General features: G+C 33.6%; 1 protein-coding gene across 1 annotated transcript in view; it reads left to right on the forward strand.

The window, feature by feature from the left end:
* Gprk1 (G protein-coupled receptor kinase 1) overlaps positions 1–19,068 on the forward strand; it is a 1,192,964-nt gene extending 1,173,896 nt beyond the window's left edge. The window contains exons 9-16 of the mRNA XM_071589974.1: positions 1,322–1,487; positions 4,227–4,368; positions 5,456–5,630; positions 9,770–9,870; positions 10,075–10,237; positions 12,625–12,793; positions 14,272–14,516; positions 15,761–19,068. Of these exons, the coding sequence (XP_071446075.1) occupies positions 1,322–1,487; positions 4,227–4,368; positions 5,456–5,630; positions 9,770–9,870; positions 10,075–10,237; positions 12,625–12,793; positions 14,272–14,516; positions 15,761–15,955 (1,356 nt within the window). The 3' untranslated portion in view covers positions 15,956–19,068. The remainder of the gene's footprint in view (positions 1–1,321; positions 1,488–4,226; positions 4,369–5,455; positions 5,631–9,769; positions 9,871–10,074; positions 10,238–12,624; positions 12,794–14,271; positions 14,517–15,760) is intronic.
* Positions 19,069–22,041: the final 2,973 nt, after the last annotated feature.

The raw sequence follows: 22,041 nt of genomic DNA on the forward strand, positions 1-22,041 counted from the left end.
ACTTCCCTATTCCTGTGACTCTTTCCCTCAGACATCTTTCCTCTTTCTCTCTCATTCTCTCACACACACACATATACTCCCCTCTCTCGTATGCAGGTCACCCTCACCCCTCATCTTCTTAATATCACATCTCTATCCCAATGACCACTCATTATATCTTGTGCTCCAGAACAAGTGCAAGTACCACAGCACTAAACTAGTTCTGCTTTAACCCTCGTTAGTGTGTGATGAATGACAATGAGTTTACCTTCCTCTTTGGATCTTTTACTTTCTAACTTACTTTTTTTAATGACTTTTCCCTGTCATTGCTCCTTTGTCTCTCAGTACTTCATGATGGATGGCCACTGACAACACCCATGATTAATCCTAGTCCTTCTACATACGTGTTTCTTACTCACAGATAATGGTCACCTGGGTATATATAGGTGATTTGCAATTGATATGATTAAAATGAAATGGTGTACATTAGTGTCAAATTTCATGCCATGTGGCCTTAGACTTGAGGAGCAAATCAGTGTTTATGGAGAAAACCAATAGATGTGGTTTGATTAATACTAATACCACAGTTTTTTCATTGCTTGAGAAATGAAAAGACCCATGATATATGCCCTTCACAGTTTAAATATTGATATCAGAGGAATGGTATTCCATAATATGTAAGTAATTACGTATATTGGCTAGAGTAATGTTTATCTTTTGGTATTTGACAGCCAATGATATCTTTCTGTAGACTTTTTCTTTCATACACTTTTCTTTCTCATGACCAATCCACCAATGATTGCAACAATCATGTCTTCAGGGTACATCCTGTGACATTTGAAAATTTGGGCCTTCAAATTTCAATATTTTTTGCTTTGTTTTCTTTCCAGATTTTATATTAACTCATGCTACATTAATGCATCCTCGTTTTTGTTGTTAGAGATAATATTCTTTAAGGATCCTTGTATTTGTTAAAAATCATCAGTTTTTATCATGACTCTAAATATAATTCTCAGTTTTCTTTTGTATTTTTAGCATACAAGTTCTCTGTATGTCAGTATGAGCCATGAATGTTTTTATTAAGGCAGTTTTAAATGTGTATAGAGTAGATTGTCCTGAGTAGAAAATTTTACTTATGATATGTATTATAGTTATAATATCAGCTTGTCTATCCAGTCTCAGATTTGAAATGTAGCAAATGTGCTTTCTGATATTTTACATAGTCTTCCATAAATATAGATGCAAACTTAATGTTTGCAATGGCTTGTAGTAGTAGGTAGCTTATAGAGGTAAATTTTAAATGCTAATATTTATACTATGAATATTTTTTCTTTTTCTGCAGGTGGACTGTCCCTTTATTGTCTGCATGACATATGCTTTTCATACTCCAGACAAACTTTGTTTCATACTTGACCTAATGAATGGTGGTGATCTTCACTATCATCTTTCCCAGCATGGAGTGTTCAATGAGCCTGAAATGAAATTTTACGCTGCGGAAGTAATTCTTGGTAGGTATCTCCATCTATTCAACAACTGCAAAATCCCCTTACCCTTTAAGAATCTCTTGTGCTGAATTGAACCTAAAAATCTTGGTTCATTTATCAATATGGGATTCTTTTATGAGTTATGCTCTTTCAGAGATTTATTATTGGTAATTAATATTATTTGATAAATAGCAATTCATATATGGATGAAGTGTTTTTTTTGGCAATTATTGATCAGTTATCATTGCCACCCTAGGACATTGTAAATTGGCCGAGGCAGTAAGACCTCAATTATGACCTCGAAAAACATAAAATATAAGAAATTAATATTCTAATTTTATGTCGAGTGAAATATTTTAGGAATATCTTTTTGATTCTACAATATCTACTGAGGAATATGAGAAGTTCAATAAGTTGTAGATGTTCTGGCAGAAATATTGTAAGAATAAATGCATTATATTTACGAGAGATCGTGGTCTGAGAAATTATGGTCAATTAAGATGGAGTAGTGTGAGGAAGGGAAGTAGAAGCAAGGTACTGTGTGGACATGGATATCTGGGTAATGGGGCAGTTAAGTTCCAGGATAATGGTATGCTTTATTAACAAGGTGGAAAACAGTGGAGTGACCCAAACAAGCCTGGGTTTGAACCAAAGTTGCTTCAGCATAATGAGACTGTTCACCTAGGTAACAATATTATAAAACCTCAGTGAAATGAATTGTCAACATGTGCCGAATGACAGTCATATTACTATACATGTTAGAAGAAGGAGATCTGGGAAGGATTGTGATTATTCCATAAGTCTGTAGAATCAGTTGTGGCAAAGTTTGATATGGATTGAAGATGATAAGAAAAAAGCAGGAAGAGGCTGCAGTTAAACCAAAGGGCCACAGATAAAAAACAGTTCCGACTCTCGGCAATTGCCGAACATGCATGGTTGGAACCTGGACACACGATCAAGTTCGATCAAGCAAGAATGCTGGTAAGAGAAGGGCATATTTCCCGAGACTGATAAGAGAAACAGTTGAAATAATGAAGAATCCAAACAATTTCAACTATGAGGTCGGCTACACCCTGGCTCCCACATGGAAAAGGTTGATTCCCATTGTCTGCCAAGAAACGACCAATCAGAGAGCTCCTGGCCAGCCATACTCTCCTATATATAGCGGCCAAATTGCAACGCAAATCACTTCGACCTGAAGATGCCTGCAGGACTGGGGGTGAAACAGTTGTCTATCAACTCACCTACGCGACAGTAATTCCCGGAAGCAGCATGAATTCATCAAATAGATGTCGCAGAAGCCTAAGGATTAATTGCAGTTAAATTGCTGAAAAATGTTGGAGAAGGAGAGAGGCTCGAACTTGTTAGTATACAGAACTTCACCTTTTGAGAATATGTTTTCTAACTAGCAGGTCATGGTAGTCTATTAATTAGAACATTGGACTTCTGACCAAAGGGCTTGGGTTCGATTCCCAGACATGTCTCAGGCACCCTCAGCTTCACCCGAGATGTGTGATTTTTTGGGTTACAGGTTCTCCTGGGAACCCATAGGCAGCACAGGGTAAGGAACAAGCCACTCCACCCTTATGACTGTTTTTCTCATATCATCTCTAACCTCACATATCAAACCAAACTTCAGGTTGATAACTGTGGTGGTTTATATTCTTACCAAACTTTCAATGAGGCATAGGCTGAAGTTTTGGATGAATAATGATTTTCATTGAAAGACTATCAATCATGTCATATTTGCAGTTCCACAGATATATAGGGGAAGGTAAACAGAAACAGAAAAGAATGGTATGGTAAGACACATGGTTTAAAGACTACCCCAAACTTTAGGAAGATGACCAAGTGTAGATCATTAGACAGACCACAGGCTAAGATGATATTTTGTCGGGGTCGATTAAATTCACCAAGTCTCACTTCACTCCAATGAGGAAACATACATAGTCATACCATAAAATAGATATATCATTCATTCAATTGAAAATGTTTTTCATATTGAGCAAGTCCTTGAAATAGAAGAATTTAATGCCTTGGGTGTTACATTTGGGAGGGAAGCTGTGCATGCACAGAATTTAAGGGGGAGCGACTCAGCCAAAAAGATGTCAGCAAATGCTTACATCAAGATAAGTGGCATTTCCAAAAACTTAATATTATTTAGCTCAGTTGAGAAAATGTGGTAATAACTTTAAGGGAAGTGAAGAAATTGTCGTTGATAATGTTGTGATGATTTTTCTTCTTAGAATATGCAAGATTAAAGGTGAGAACACTATTTAGAACAGACAGTTCATGCAATTAAGATATTTAAATAAATTTTAATTTGGAATTAATTGAGCAAAAATCTTAATCAGGAAAGTGTTGCTTTTACAATGTTCAACCTTAATGAATTCTTGAAAAATTTTCATTATTGACCAAAATCCAATCAACTATGGGTATAATTCTAAAGCAAACTTGAGCAAATTTATGTCTCTCTTACACACCTTGAAATTACTGATACATTGTTGGGACTTGCAAATTATTGCAGCACATTAATTTTCAAAACAATGTTTGCGTAATGAGATTATGAATATTAGTGGTTCGCGAAAGAAATCACTGAAAGTGATTTTATAAATGGTCTTTTTCGACTTCTTTTATTAGGTTTATGTTGCAGTTTAAATTTTCAAATATTCATTATCAAATTATGGTAACCATTGATGATTAAACTATTGATATTTTAATTCCTAATTCACTCATATGTTAACTTTTTGTTATTGTTCTAAGGCCTTGAGCATATGCATCGCCGTTATATTGTCTACCGGGATTTAAAGCCTGCAAATATCCTCCTTGATGAGCACGGTCATGTTCGAATATCTGATCTTGGACTTGCTTGTGACTTCTCAAAGAAAAAGCCTCATGCTAGTGTGTAAGTATATTTCCTGTCTCTTTTCTGGGTGTAGAAAAAGCATCACAAAACTAATTTCGATTCATTTAAAACTAAATTTATTTTCTACTCTTTGCTGTGAGTAGGAATTCAATGTGGATTTGAAGTTGAGTGTATTTGTTGACTGGAGTCTATTCTTAAATATTAGTTGCTCATTCCAAATAAGATAAAGTTGGCTATATTACGGAGGGTCATCCAGTTGAAACTCATCCAGTCGTAATGATTCAAAATGTTGATTCAATAAAAAAAAAGTTCACTCCTCGTAATCTTATGGTAGAGCAATAGTTTTTGTTTGGACATAATTAAAAGTAAATTTTTATAAAGTAGAATTTTTAATTCTATGTTGATCTATCTCTCTGGTAGTTTCATTATAATCTATTGTTTAAAATGAAACCTTACTGATATTAATTGTGTTTAGCTTGCATGTGAAGTTAATTTTGGAATCTGCTCATGTAATTATGAAATTATAATTTTCAAAATATGGGCTTGGTAATTTTGGTAAAGATTCAGAGGAATTTGCCAAAAATGATAAATTTTAAATTAAATTTTAAAAAGAAATGGGAGTACCAAAATCTGCTACTTACTTTTGTATTGTTTTTGTAGAGATAGACTATTAATTATTGTTATGCCAATGTTTTTTTAACCTGTCTCACTATGTTTAAGTCATTATAAATGGCAATTATATATTTAAATTTGTATAATTATATATTTAAGTTTTGTAATCATTAATTTGCATTTATGTATATTTTTTCATCCATTGTACTATACTTGTAGCTTTGAATTCACCTAGTTTCCTATGTAATTTTGCCTTAATTATTAATGCATTTTGAACTTCAAAATGGTGTATAGACCCATAAATAGATCTTATATTTCTAAAACTAACACTGAGCTGGGTCAGACATAGATCTTTTTTTGTCTTTTTCTTTAATTATTTTGCACTATATTTTATTCCCCAATTAAGCTCTTCACATATGCCGAAATTAAATTTTTATGGTATCTCCTCATATCCTTAACCTTCGTTAATTGTCTGGCTGGATGATAATCGATGAATTTCTGTGTTACATTGCAGAGGGACTCATGGATATATGGCACCAGAAGTTCTGTCCAAGGGAACAGCATACGATGCTAGCGCAGATTGGTTCTCCTTTGGCTGCATGTTATACAAGCTTCTCAAGGGTCACTCTCCATTTAGGCAACACAAAACTAAGGACAAGCATGAAATTGATCGAATGACTCTTACAATGGTAATGGTTTATTTTATATGTATTTTATCCACATGGTTGGCATGCAAGAAATCAAATCGGGTGACTAAAGTCAATTCCAAAGTTAATAACTGGCAACATAGTCTTAAATGCTTGTAATTTCATGTGGAGATATTATTTCTGGTTGAAAATGAACTAAGTTTAATATTTATTATATGATTTAACAGCTATTTGGTGATGAGATCACCACATATGTTAGCATTGCACAATATATCAAATAGTAACTTATTACATATCACTTCTTAGCCTTATGCTTTTCACTGCACCAATGCTGGATTAAGCATCTCCCTGTAACCTATGATGGCCTTCCCATTTAAATTATTATTCCTTTGGGAAATAGTGCTAATCGCTCAATATATTATTGGCCAATTTATAGGTATTGTGCATTAAAATTACCTATTATAGAAATATTGTTTTTTATCTTAGAACCTTCTTCCAGACTATCTTCTTAATGAATTTTTGGATCTTTAGTTATTGATCAGTTTTTCATAATTACAAGTGTGGCTAGTGGTAGTTTGCATACCAAAGCAATCAAGGCAATACAGGTACTTCTCTATTGTCATTTTTTGAGTGGATATACATTGATAATAACTTAGACTGACTGCACTTATAGTTTGCTTTCTTGTCTCTCTCCATTGATATGATCCACTTCTTTTTTTTTAAATTTAAATGCTGATGTTGATCATTGATTTAATATAAAATCCTATAATGAGACAATAATAGTAAACTACCATAGCTGTCATAATTGTTGACAAAAGAAAAATCAATAAATATGTGTATTTTTAAAACTACTTTTCCTGAATTGAACCTAGTGTATGAGTTATGCATAGAGGAGAAAAATTGCCTTGGTTTTTGTCATAGTGACTGAGTCAGCATCAATGATTGAAATGAAGTTATCACCTTGTAAATAGTTGTTTGTTGATGGCTTTCATTCCACATCATGCCAAGACAATTTTGGTGTTTGAAAGTCATTACTAACACTCATTGTCATTAATCATTCATCCTTATGTCATCCATGCAATCATTCTTGTTGGAAACAGACGGCGGTGAGAAATTACTTAATTTGTTTCTTTAAAAGCCTGAATCTCATCTGATGTGGCCAACATATAGGGTAGTTCCTCAGCATAAGCCCCACTTTATTCAATAGTTTTTTTTCTTGATTGGCCAATTTTGAATCTATAATCTCTATATCTAATTGGCTTCTTCAAAATTCTCAAACTGGCTGCCTGTAGTTCATTTCACATCTATACCCAAACTGATAAACCATCACTACTACTCTTTAAGCCAGATTTTTCCAAGCAAAACTCCCATTCGACTTTAAAATGCACTCTGCTGCATGCTCTTATTATGTTTTAGTTCAGTCTTCTTTAGCCTCTTATTTTGCAGCCATTCATCATTTTATATAGGATTTCAACTTTAGAAATAGAAGGCATAGTTTGTTTCCCCCCCTCCAGCTCAAGACATGATAATTTTTATTAACTTAAAAATGATCTTCAGAGAGTGCAGAGCAATTTTTAACCAGTATCTCATTAGTATAATATCTGAGATTTAACCATTTGCATATGAATATGCTTTCATATTGTGAAAGTGTTTTGTTTGCATAGGCAAAGGGTGTTTTTTCTCTGCACTTAAAGTCAAATGATACAATGTCATGATTTCATTTAATGAAGTATTACTACTGAAACTAATGTTAATCAGATAAATGATACAAATAGACAAGTTAAATGAATATTAAATGCATTGCATGGCTGATTCAAAGAACATGGAAATTCAGCAGCTTTTAGCTTAATCTTTTGTCTATTACTAATTTAATATTCAACCTTTACTTTTTATTCTGATGCAAGTGTATTCATTCTTCAATTTGAGATTTTAGATTGGAAGGAAGTAAATGTATATGACCACAGGATATCATATTTTAATTAAATTTATATTTGAGCAAAGAATATCCGTATGATCACAAGGTAGCATATTCATGTTTCATCATTCCCATTTTTTCAGCCAATTCATTAAGACAATGTAATTTTCAATTTGTATGAAAATGAATTCTTTTATATTTCATCAATATTTCTTGTTTCTAGTTTGTCAGTTCCCATCAATGTCTCCTTGTACATGTGATCTAGATATGATATACATGTAATAGGATAATTTGATCATCCAACTAATGCTGAAAAAATTCAATTCTAACTCATGCACAGGAGTTGGATTTATGGATCAAAATTTTCATAAATTTCAATGAATATTGTGTTGGTTAAAGGAAATTACTTTTTTTATTTTATTTTCAATTATTAGGGTGGTAAAAATAGAATACTGATTAATAAATTTTAATTTTTTACCCTCTGGAAATCCAGGTTTTTGTGGTATTTTCATGTGTCATCTTCATTGTATCTCGAATATATTTTGTAGGTATTTCAGTTTCTATCTTCAAGTAAAAAGAGTCATGGATGCAAAATGCACACACTCAGGTAGGAGCTTAAGGAGATTACCTAATTCTCTGACCAATCAGTGGGATGTTTTGATATTTCTTTTCTGGGAAAACATATTTTCATGTTCTGGCCAAGGGGTAACTGTCTTTTCAGCTGAAGTTTTCTTGTTACTTTGCTGTTTCTTTTATCTCGAAATTAATCAGGATAGTACTAATGTTCTTTTGCTAATATTTTTGCATTTTAATTTCTAATTCTCTTATCGACTTCAAAGAAGTTATGTTCCATGACTTCCATTTGAAACCAGTGTCAGTTTCTTACTGCAAGATCATGGGAATTCAAATATGTCTTCATAAATCATATTTTTCGACACTTCATTTGATCAAATTTTACTTTCATTAGTGGACCTTATTTTCTTCACCACAGTGATTCTTACTAAGTTTCTAGGATGTCTCAGAGTTCTTTTTGTCTTTTCCATAGTACCGGTGATGAAAGTCACTGTTACAAAGACCAGATGCTCGAGTGGTTTTTCTTTTACCTATTCATACCTTCCGTGATGGTCCTTAAAAGATCCTTGTGAAGTCCTTTATTTTGTAACAGAAAGGAAAGGAGAAATTGTTCTCAATGGAGGGAATCAGTATCAGGGAAGGAATCTAGTGGGGTGTTAGTTCTATGGGATATTCTAACTATTCTATCTATAAAAGTCCTATGTTAAATTATGATTTGATTTAAGCATGAATCGGGGAATACTGGTTTTCATCCTGGTTTCTTTAGGATGCCATGGCAAAAGTAAAGGCCCTGGAAAATTCAAGCTGCAGAGGGGCCCACCCAATGTCCAGCACTTAGAAGCAACTTTTCTCTAATGAGAAATATCTCTCTTCTTGGAGAAAATGTATAATCCCCCTGTTTGGCCTTTTGGCCCTAGGGATAGGTGGCCTCCATGAGCTTTTATATGCATGAATGGATTTTTTTATATAATAACTTTGTACTTGAAAATGGAAACTGCAGTTCCTCCAAAGCATTGTCCTGAAGGAATGGGGACACAATGCCGGGGAAAATCCCAGAAAGTTCTCAATTTCCTGGAAAATGCCACAAAAGCATCCTTAAGGCATTTCTTTACACACTGTAAAGTCATTCATGGTGTTTTCTGAACATTTTATATTGGTATGATTTCAGAAATAGTTGATTAACTGGAGGACTTGAATCAATCGCCAATAAATAGTATTGCAAAAACTCATCCTGCTGTCATAACTATCATTTTAAGTTCCTTCTTATGTAGCATCCCTCAATGAAAATTATTGTTTGTTAAATTTATGTTGGAATGGTTGTTACTCATCTTTTAGCACTTTTCTACATCAAGCTAAAGCCTACTCTGGTGCTCTTCTATCCTTCGTGTTAGTCTATGTACTTTTACTTCACAATACATAATTAATCATGATTAATGTATAACATGTTGTTTTGATTCTGTGAATAATAAGAGGTCATCATTGGGTGGTGACATTGGAGCTTTAGGATCACTTTATAGTTTTTCTATTTTATTAATTTAAAAAAAAAACTGGATTAATTGTGGAATTGAAAGTCATAAAAGCTCATTACAATAAGAGACATCTCTCTTCCTTTTCTGTCACTAGATATATATTGTTACATTCTAATATCTGTATTTCATTTGCTCGACTAATCTGATGCATAATGCTTTTCCAGAATGTCGAGCTGCCAGAGGCATTTTCAAAAGAGCTCAGATCTCTGCTGGAAGGCTTACTGCAAAGAGATATTGACAAAAGATTGGGTTGTAAAGGGCGAGGGTAAGTGGGTTGTCTTTTGTGATATGTTGCATTTGTATAGTCAAATGTTGATATAGTCATAATTACAAATTTTAGTATTCTTTTAAACCTTATTCCTTGTAAATTTTCCAAGTACTCAAGTATACTAAGAGGGAGTCATAGCCTATAATTCTAATATAATGCATGCAGTTTGATTGAGTTGATCTCATATCTTCTGTTGTACAGTGCTGATGAAGTGAAGGATCATGCATTTTTTGCTGGCATTGATTGGCAGCAAGTATATCTGCAAAAATACACTCCACCACTCATACCACCAAGGGGAGAAGTTAATGCTGCTGATGCATTTGATATCGGTTCCTTTGATGAAGAAGACACAAAGGGCATTAAGGTTTGTAACATTGCCAACATGATTGACACATATGTTAATTCGTGCATGATTTAAATGGACGACTTTTATTACTGACATACATAAAACCAATAAAATAAGATAATGCAGTTTTTCTCTTGATCATGTTTTTAATACCACCTAGTCTTATAATGTCCTTCATTTCATAATTGTTAAAGCTTACAAATGAAGAAAAGTAATAAAATAGTAAGGAAAAGCTCTATTTTAGCAATGCTTTCTGATGCAAAGATATTGTTTCCGTATGGCAATTGCTGAATACGCTTGTGACCAGAGGCAGCCACAGAATATTGCTAAAATTTAGGGAGAAAGATTGAAATGAAAGAAGTCACTGTGTTGGTAGAAAAGTTAAAGGTGACAAAATGGTCTTCTCTTTGAAGTAACGATCAACATGCCAGTGATCACAAATGGAGCTTCATTTGCTATGTCCTCCTTTTTGTTTTAAGAGATGGTTCATTGATTTTTAATAGCTCTCAGTATTGCAATTATATTATAAATAGACCCTTTTAAATATTAAAATTATTAATAATTGTTCATATATTTAGGCATATGGAAACATTAAATTTTGGCTGATGTTAATTTCTTTTGAAGGTATTGTACGTGCTTGGCCAACTAAATAAATATTTTGCCTGGGGTACCACTGCTATATGGCAAAATGCAGCATTTTTTCATTATTTGTTTATCTTGTTCAGTAAAAACTTATTTTTTATTGCATACATTTAGTAAATGGTATAGTAACTGTAATGTTCCAGACATGCATAAACTGAAGCATCCATAAAATTTATGTGCAGTATCTGCATACAAGGTTTGTCCCAAAAGTAATAGGGCTGATTCCATTTAAAAAAATTGATTGCCAGAATTTATACATTCACTCAAAAGTGTTCAAAGTAGCACCCTTGTGCATCCATTCTCCAATGCCTTTGAGGCGGGGGAAGAGGAAGAAGTCTGGTGGATTATTGTCATCAGTATTGAAAATTTGGATCCTCACTCACATGGTCGAGAAGCTCTTGGCAGATCCACGTGCAAGTTTTCTTTTGTTCGTCTGAGAGCACACACAGCACCAACTTCGCACACATCTTTCTCATGCCCATGTATTTGGTCACAATTCAATGCACATTGCTTTTAGGGATGCCAAGTTCCTCAGAAACCATGCAAATACTTAATCTGCTATCCCTGTCCAACAAAGCCCTCACTCTTGCAAGATTTTCAACACTTTTTGAGATCGAAGGGCATCCCAGATATTCGCTATCTTCAATGTTCTCTCTACCCTTCTGAAATAACTTGTGCCACTCAAAAACACTTGATTTGCCCATGGCATTATCAACATAAGCTGCCTTGAGCATGGCATGAATCTCTTTCCTGGTTTTGCCCAGTTTCATGCAAAATTTGATGGTATAGCACTGTTGCAATAACCGGTTCATAATGGAGCTTAATGACTTTGCATTAAAGAGGTTTTGCAGACGAGCAATCTGAATTTGTGATGCAGAAAATGGCGGTCCGTACCTTATCTCTAAGTCATGTCCACTTGTACACTGTAGATCTCTCTTTTTAAATTTAAAAATTATGACTGTCTACAATGTATATATATTCTATTCATTAGTTCATGTAAAAGAAAATACGAGTAGGTACTCCACTAGGGCTGATGTTCACAGCCACAACATCAGAGCAAAGTCTAATATGGATTTTCCATACTGTAGGCTAGAAAGGACTTACAAAGTTGAAGGTCTACCTATCCAATTGTTTAATATGCTTCCAAAATCTGTAAAGTCAGCCCGCAATGTAATGTTCCGCAGGGTGCTGCGTGATTGGCTTACCTCCAATCCTTTATACTCAATAGAGGAGTATTATGAGCTCGACTTTACTAGCCTAAAATTATAAGGTCTAGCGTGAGTAGAATATTAGGTGTACCTGTATGTATGCAAATATTTTCAAATAAGTATTTTATGTGATTGTATATTGTGCTGTATACTATATTATCCAAGAACAACTGTATGTTCCTAAATGACGACATCTACCATATGTGAATATGATTATAAGATGAATAAAGTATATTATTATTATTATTCCACAAAGGCTAAAAGCCAACTGCCATTGGCCTCCACCATTCCTGAGACTCCCCTTTCTCAAATCCTGCCAGAAAAACCACCACCCATCCGTCTATCTATCTGGGGAAAAATAAGTCCTACCACTCTTGGGACTGACCTTGTATAAGTCTTTTTTTTGGGAATGCTCTGGTTTAATGGGGGATTAAAGAAGTATTAACATGCATTCAGATTAGTCTTTGTTTCGGAGACATGTTCTAAATACTCACCTGGATGAAATGTGCTTGTTAAAGTTAAAACTTGAGTTAATATTAGTTCTATTTATTGCAGTTAACAGAGGCTGACCAGGACTTGTACAAAAACTTTTCTTTGGTGATCTCAGAAAGATGGCAAGCAGAAGTGGCGGAAACGGTATTTGAGACAATCAATAATGAAGCAGACAAAGTGGAGCATAAGCGTAAAGCAAAGCAAAAGCTTAAGTTTGACACAGATGAAAAAGGTAATTAATTTTTTAAATTCTACAAGGATGCCAATGCTTCAAATTGAAGATAATTATTCTTGAATTAGGACTCCTTTAGGGTTTTCAAATTTTTTTTGTGTTGTGTTAGGGTTGATGATTACAGCAGTGTATGGTGCCAGGGCCCATCTAAAACGTGCCCTTACCTGATAGAATACTGCTAATAATAGTAAAATATGTTTAGGGTTGGGGGTTAGTAAAATTTTTTAGAGCCATAAGTTTGTGATACTCCCAGTTGAGCCTGAGTGCTCTTTAGACTCAATAGGTTAATTCCATCTATTCACATATTCTCTTCCTTCCTCTGATGCTCTGAAGCCTTGTATTGGTCTTGGCTAACTCTAATATTTACCTGATATCTCCTTTGTCCTTCACTTAGTTTCTCAAGCCTGTCATTCCCATACGATATAGGTGTCTCTCAAACTCTTACAGCTTACCCTTCTCTCATTAATTAAGTGCACTATATGTTGATCATGGAGTATGTACAGAATGTATTAAATTTATTTCTTATTCTTTATTTGCTATTCAGGACCCTATGAATGATTTTTCTGTGAAAAATTCTCAGTGCACTTTTATCCAGATTTCCACCCCATAGATGACAACTTCACAGTCATAGATAGTTGGCTGTGAGGCTTTAAAAATATTCATTTTCATGTTGATCCACTGGCTACTTAATTACAAGTTTAAAAGAATCAGCTTGAAAGTAAGAATTGTGATTTTATACTGTGAGAACCAAACTCTCAAGTGCATATTCCTAATCAAAAATTTGTGAGAATGTTGAAGGCTTGATGATTATAATAATCTTGGAATTTATTGAAAGAGGATTTATTGTATAACTTCTCTCATTGAAAGATACCATTTAAGCTAAGGTGATACTCCAGCTCTTGATAAAATCAAAGAACTGTTTCCTTCACTTAGAGATTTAATGGAGAGTTTTTGCCATGTTCTTTGGATGATTTTTGCCTAAAAGAATTTACATTTTATAAGATTTTCTACTCTTGAAAAATGCAAATTTTCTATGATAGAGAGGCAGCTATTTCCACTCTTAACTAAACTCGGTTATTTGACATTAATGCCATCTGTCATGAGTTAATAGCATAAAATGGTAGTAATGCATTTCCCAGTTCTGTTCATTTCCTAATTGTGGAGTATGCCAACAATATGTGTGACTGTGCTCCAACGAAAGACATTATTTTGATTACAATTCCAAAAAATGTATCTGGTGTGCCCAAGAATCGCATATCCTTTGGATAATATTTCACAAATAATTCATGTTCAACTCAGAAATTAATGGCCAACAAGCATTTAATGTCTAAACTCATGCTTTGTCGTAGAGTAAAAAGGAATTAATGAAAATAATGTTGCAAGTTTTCAATTGAGAGATAATATTTGAATTTTCTTTCATACTCTTACATGCAGAATTACATTTTAAGTTTCAATTTCATCTCAAATATATTTTTCAGAATCTGATTGCATTCTTCACGGGTATATTAAAAAGCTTGGTGGTCCATTTGCATCTGCATGGCAGACACGATATGCCAAACTATACCCAAATCGGCTGGAACTGCATCCAGAATCTGGGAGTACCAAGCCAGAATTGATTTTTATGGACCAGATTGAGGAAGTAAGCTCTGAGCTAGTTCATCTCAAGAGTGAGCAATGTATCGTGGTTCGTTCTCGAGATGCAAAGATTGTGCTCACAAATCCAGTAAGTAGAGTGACTCCTTTTAATCCTATGAAAATGTTGTGTGTGTGCTTAAAAGTCAGGTGCTGCAGTGGTTGCTCCATTTCATTTTTTATTTATTAGAGTTTTTAATGTCATCTCTCAGTGTAATCTTACTTTCATAAAACCATGCTTAAAAGAGTAACTAGCCATCAGTACTTTATGAGCTTAAGGTCTTTAGGGCAATTGCATATCATAATCTATGATGCAATTTCGTATTTGGTTACTCTAAGCTAGTATTAAGGTCTTTTGTCATGAATAAAGTAATTGCTAGTAGCACATGAAAGTGGTACATAATTTATTACTAATACTTGGTTGTCATTTTAATATGTATTTTAATGTTAAAATATACTTGTACATGTATACTTAGGCCTTGAATCGACTTGATTTCAAAAAGATTTGACCAAATACCTATAACTAGAGTAATGAAACTGGAGAAATTCATAAATTTAAGGTAATTCAGAAATATTAATAAATCCATATATATACTCAGGACAAGCCATTGCTTCCACTTAAGAACTTTGAACATGATGTCACTAATTGAGCATCACCTGCAGCATTTTTTAGAAGATGGAAGATTTTCCACCTGAATCTTGCTCTCCATGCTCAAAACATATTTAACCCTGCATGCTTTGTATTTTTCTGCCTTCCAATTTACAATATATCTGCACACAAGTTATAACTTAGAATATAACACCTTTCTTGTTTATGCAAAAATTACATAGGCATCATGAAGAAAGGTAGATTTGTTGTCCTTGTTTTTTTCCATGACAGTGCAAGAAGCAGCTGCTATAGCAGCATTGGGGACATGATGAATACTGGAAGTTGAAATAAATCATCCAAAAATCAGTCATGCATTCATTCAACGACTTTCAATGTAGAAGTCAATAATGAAAATTGCTAAGTTTAAGCGTTGTTTTCCAAGGTGTGCACAACCCAAGAAAATATAGAAAATTTAAGTTTTTTTGAAGGGGTTGAACAGACTCAAGTTACATTAAATTACCCTCTGGGCTCTAAATACTTTAGCTGAGTAAAGAAACTTTTAAGAGTATGGAAGTGATTTCCATTCTTGCCCTTGATTGCAATAGTGTGTCATGATTTATAATGAGAAAAAAGAATGTAGAAAATAATGATATTTTGCCAGAAAAAGTAGACATTTATTGGGGAAAACACTGATGAATCATGATTTGTTCAGACCAAGTGAATTAATTATCATTTGCTTCCATCAGGATGAGATTGGACTGAAAGAATGGGCTCTCTCTCTACGCTCTGCACATAAGTGCTCACTGGAACTCCTTGGGAGCATGGCGAAGAAAGCTGGCAAAATATACGGGACTGAGCGCGATGCAGCTTCCGCAGCTAATGCACCTCTGCCCAACAACCGAAGCAATCCCTTCATAGCGAGAAACGCCAATGGAAACTGAGAGAACCTAGAGTGTCCTGTGTCTGCTGAATGAATTCTCATATGACTCTGTGTGGAATCCATCTTTGCCCCAGCACCCCGGAAATCATCTGATCACCCTGTTTGAGTCATCCTCATTGTCTCGTGCATACATTGTGAGCCTTTTCCTTTCACCCTGTCCTGAGATGCTGCTTCCCTTCAGTGAGCATTTTTCCCCACTTTGGTGGGAGGCTGACATGAGGGGAAACTCCTAAATTGCAAATTGAATCTTCTGATTCATCTGTTGCCGTCTTTCTTAATGATGTATTCAAAATACCATTACAGAGCTTCACTAATCCATTTAACCCCTCCCCTATCATGATCAAATCGAGTCTATAATGTAACTGAAAATTAGTAGAAGGTGAGCCTTTATCAATAATTCATACGAAAAGCGTCGTGATTTTCAGTACCTTTGCATATATTTTTTATTTAAGCATTAGTTAGTGATTGTGAGGACTGAAGAAATAATGTTTGAGTGTTTGGACATGCACTCAGATTTTAATATTCTTGGTAATGAGTTTACCAATGCGTGACCTTGTGCAATCAAGTCATATGTATCGAGAGGGGTTTATATGTACATTGGTTCTCTTCGAAGGGATAATCATCTCTTATGCCATGCAGTCTAGTGAGAAAAATTAAATGAGTAATGCAGCTCTCCTCTAGCATAAATTTCATAATTTGAGAAAAGTGTCTTATGGAAGCATTTTCTGTTGTCTTTGTCTCAGATAATTTTTCTTCAACCTGCCTTGCAGATCAGCAATTATCTTAGGTACTCAAATTTCTATCATTTGCTCTCAATATTACCACAGTCATTTTCAACATACATATTACCTTTGTTAAAAATATCTTTGCCACTTTTGATTTATTAAAGTATTTGATTTTTCCAATAAAAATCAACAAGGCCGGCACACAAGGTTCAATAGATATTTCCTTCATTACCATTCCACTGTTCTTCTTTCTTCACTTTCATTCGAATCAGTCATTATGGAGGGTGGGAAGACTAAACAAGTTTGCTTGTATTCTTAACTATAAATACAATTTAAAACTGGTTTTGAGAGTATATTGCAACTTTGTGAGAACATGAATGAAGAATATGTGTGTGGACAGAATGATTGTGCGAAAGTGTCATTGAATAGGCTTCATATAAGTGCTGACAAGTTGGCTGCATACACAAGTGTAAAAAAAATGGCTGCAGAGAGTGTGGTTCTGTGAGTCTCCTTTTCATTTCCTGTGAAGAACCAATGGCTTCCCAATTGGGACAAAAAGAAAGCAAGCTAGTGCTGAAAACCATGACTTATGTCCCAAGTTTTGGACTCTTTTGATGAGCCCATTATTTAAAAAGATAAGAAAGGGTGATGAAAAAACTTTTGAAAGGGGGTAGTTGCAGTGCATTGCATGAAAAATGATTTTTAGATTAGATTTTAAGAGGAAAAAAAGGTAGCAGGTATTGTACATTATAGTGTGTCTTGTTTCAGTGTGAGTGTACGAATGCATATTTTTTGTGAGTCTCTTTTAATCATGAGAGGTTTAGGTGAGTGCTTTTACATGAAAGGAAGTGTAACCTGGGAATCTGGAATGTTGACTCAATGAAAAGGGCAAGAGAATATTCTACTATTGAGAAAGCAGTACATTGTCAGATCAGAATATGAATCAGTAGAGTGAAATGGCCTTTATTGTGTGAAAATGAAAGAAGATACCTGCCTGTAAGTAAAGGTAGTAAGTATATACACTAATTGGCATTATGGGAAGTTCTTTGACCGTGATTGGGGCATTAATGTAACTTCCATTTTTAGGTATGCAAACCTTGCATCTGAGTATCCATATTTAAGTTTTTATCTCAAGCAGTATTTTGTGTGACAACTTTTAATTGTAAATTCTAATATGTTGAGTATGAGTTTATCAGCAAAGTATTTCAGTATTTACATCATGACAGGCTTCAGTGAATGGCTAGATAATCATTCCTCTGGTTCTATAATTATGTACCCACAGTGAAAAGTCACCTAAATTCAATTTAAAGTCTCAGAATCCATTGGTGAATGAACTAAAATGGCTATTGTTCTAACCCTGATCATGTTTTGGTGACTATTTTGTTTAGGATTCCTGTAATCTAAGAAATTCACTGGAATTAATCCAGCACTGATTTTTAACAATGAATATAATATCCATCAGTCAATATTTTTTTTAAATCCAATTCTAAAGTTAAGCATATAGGTACCAGTTACCTTTTGAAATTTCTCTTTACTTTCTAACCAAAGCTTTGATTGCTCCATTATTGATGAATTAATGGTCATTATAAAAATAAGAAAATGTACAAGGATATAATTAATTTAAATACCCATTTATGTTTAAAAAAAAGCTATGTCAATGCTGATGAAATAATGAAGTTAGTTCAAAAACTTTTGACAGAAAAATTTGTACTTGTCTCTGTTTTTAATGTATATCTAAGGGTTTAATATGTGAGGTTTATTATAATAATTTGTCACTTAATTGCCACTAATTTCTTCATGTCATCATACTCATAAAATATATTTCCATACACATGTAGCATATGTGAATACTAAAGTAATTAATAATTGTACTTATTCCATGATAAAAGCCACAATACTGTATACATTTCACCATGCAGTATACGTGAGGCACTTTCATTAACAATGACCTCCTGATGAGGCATGATATATGCTTTATATTTTATGTTGCTAAATATTCATATCATCCTTAGTTGTTCCATGAGGGCAAGAACATGGGAAGATTTGAATTTTTATCAATTAGGGTGGAACTGGATAAGTTTCCCAGTGTGTTGAAATACTTACATTTACAGTTGGAGCTATTGTCTCTTAGTAGATATGAGTAAAACGGGGATCATTGTATTGTTATTTATTGCTTTTTAAAATAATTTTATCCTTTATATGTTTTTACTTTTTTATTCCTCATTTGTTTGGCTGCAATGAGAAAAAGCTTTTACTGCAATAAATTGTCCCATAGTTGACTTAGGTAAAACTAAGTGCCAAAGTTTCCACCTTCTCAAAAAACAACTTCCTTTTGGTGTGGGAGAGTCATCCATCCCAGTTTCAAGAGAGTGTGTGAATGTGTACATACATAAATACATATATATATATATATATATATATATATATATATATATATATACATATATATATATATTTATATATATTTATATATATTTATATATATATATATTTATATATTTTTATGTGTATATATATATATATATATAATATGAATCCTTTTGAGCGTCTGCAGGCTAAATGAGTGTAACAGAATAAAGAAAGACAGTTGCTAATTACCACACACCTTATGAAGAATTCTCCTCTCCCTCAATTTTCTGCAGGAATAAAACAAAAGCTATGCAAGAAGAAATAATTTCCCATTCCTCCATCTGAATTTTTACATCAGTGGTAGGAGGGAAGTTACTAGAAAGATGACACTGCAGTTGAGAAATAATATATTGAAAGCGTTATCCCCTCTTTTCTCATGTATGTGGTTCTAAAATTTGTGTGTGTGCTATAGGAGTGAATAGTTATACTTGTGGCCATGGCTTTTCACAATCAGTGTTCACTTCAGAGCTCATGTTTTTTTTAATCTGTTGTTGTGTGCATGGGGAGTCTTCCGATTTACGTGCAAGACCTTATTGTTTGTTGTCACCATGGGTTGAACCACCCTTTGTGGGAATATATATATATAAATATATATACATTAATGTACATGTATGAACACATATGTTTGTATCTTTATTGCTATTGAAAAGTGAATTTTTCTAGAATCTGTACTACTAGACTTTACCAAGAGGCAAACCCATCTGAAGTTGATGTATCTAGTTGAACATTTTTCTCATGAACCTCATAAATAACTGTCTTAATTCAGTTTTAAATAAATTGTGATTATAATAGCTGTTATTCTCTTGTAAAGAAAAAAGAGCACTTGTAATATATTTCATAATTCCCCAATTTTCCTTATTTTTTCAGAGATGTAAAAATGTATCTTCAAGTCTTTGTAGACTAAGCCTACTTTGTACTAGGCTTTTCAAATGAATGTTAGACTTCATTCCCTAGGGAGAAGTGATTTTTTATTTAAACTATAAAAACAGCAAAAACAATGCTTAACTTTTTTTTCCCCTTCCCATTGCTTATGTATGCATAAATGTTTATAATCTAGCCTTCCTCACTTGACGATGTACATTAATGCTGCATTTCTGTGTCCGTAGTGATTAATATTTCTTTTTTGCTATTTTGTAGAACCCACGCGCATCCTTTGCCTCAAATGTCATGTGTGCCCTTATGTTGTTATATAATTGTATTCTGAAAAGCATATTATTATCTAATGACTAACATGAATGGAATTCATTTTAGGAAACACAAAAAGGTATTTGACACCAAATCTGTAATGTTAGACACTCCACGTAAGCAACATTGGAGACCTAGTATATATGAATCATAATTTATGTCACTAAGTCTTCCAATCAGGATCACTTGTTTACCCTGGTAGTGTTTAGGTACAAGTTAAGTTAGTATTTATTAATGGAGAAAGGTTGTAATTGCTAGAAATTAAAAATTATATATATATACACATATATATAAATATAAACCATAAATGATAGGGAAGTAAAATGTTGCTCCATGTACAAATAAAAAAAATGTTTTGCACATCATTTAGTGAGGTGATAGGGACATAGTGAATTGTTTGAGAGTGAGACTTTTGTGTCAAGCGTGAATGTTCTATAATGTTGGTTCCCTTTGAATATCCCTGTGTAACATAGAGCTTTGTTTCCCCACTGGTTGTCGAGCAATGCATTCAAATTCTACTGTTTTTGGCAGTGAAAAATTTATGCCCTTAGCATTTAAATCCAAAGGAGATGGAATGACTTGTATTCTCAGGGTTTGCCTTGCTTAAAAGACTTGTCACTGGACCGTTCCGCTCTTGGAATGGCATTTTACTTTGTCTATAATTTCTGAGAATAATGCATACATTCAGCATCTCAAAATAAATGTCATGTCACATGCAATGGAATCCAAATGCATACCAGCAAATGTATGTGGTGCATAAGGTTATTTTAAAAAAAAGGGAGTGTTTTGATAAAATTTAAAAAAATAGTGGATTTGTCAATGATTTTTTAAAAATTGTAAATAATTGCTTCGTGAATAATATATCTGTGAATGAGTTTTTACTATCATTTATTATTATGTCATGTTGAATGAAGAATTTTCAAACTTATGAAGTGGACACTGATTGTGCTTTGGGGTTTGTTATAGCTATCAAAATGCCCATTTGTCAATAGCTCTTACTGGCTGCAAGGAAGTGGTTGAGCTGAGTGAGTTGCACATTATGTGATACTGTTTTACCTGTTACTGTTGTAAGTTTGAATTGAGTGAAAGAAATATATGTATGAAATTTTTAGATGAAGTCAGTTCCTGAATTTTATCCTTTGAACCATTCCCTATGAGTATCAGGGATGAATATAATTTGATTCACATGGAGATTGTGATTGTTGTAAGGTATTTTAAATATGTAGAATTAATTGCAGTAGACCATTATTGTGTGAATGGAAGGTTGACAGCGATATGTAGTTGTCCAAATGACTTATTGCAAGAGTGACTTTTCAGAAGCAATACCAAATGTAAAAAGCTTTTGGTTATCTAGCTTTGTTTATTTGGAAGAATGAATTGGATATGTTATCTAAATATCTCTTAAATACATCTAACGCTAAACAATGAGTGTTTTGCTATGACTAATTCAAAATTCACCTCACCTTTAATATTTGAAATTGGTCAGTCACCTAATCTAATACAGTTGCTTTTGTAAAATTATGAAAGTCGTCAAATATATCACAAGAGAAAAATATATTAAAAAGGAATCAGGGATGCAGAATTTCAAGATAGTTATTGCATATTATTTTTGCCATTAATATTAACAAACAGCACTAAAATACAACTAAGTTTTTGTGAAAGCATACATGTGCTGATTTGTCGTGGGATTTTGGCGTACAGGGACACAATTATAGTTCCAAAAATGAATAAAATCTTGGGAAGGTCAATAGCTTTTATTAGAGCCTGA

Source organism: Hetaerina americana, unplaced genomic scaffold (genome assembly GCF_022747635.1).
Source record: "Hetaerina americana unplaced genomic scaffold, ioHetAmer1.1.p SCAF_4, whole genome shotgun sequence".
Taxonomy (NCBI): domain Eukaryota; kingdom Metazoa; phylum Arthropoda; class Insecta; order Odonata; family Calopterygidae; genus Hetaerina; species Hetaerina americana.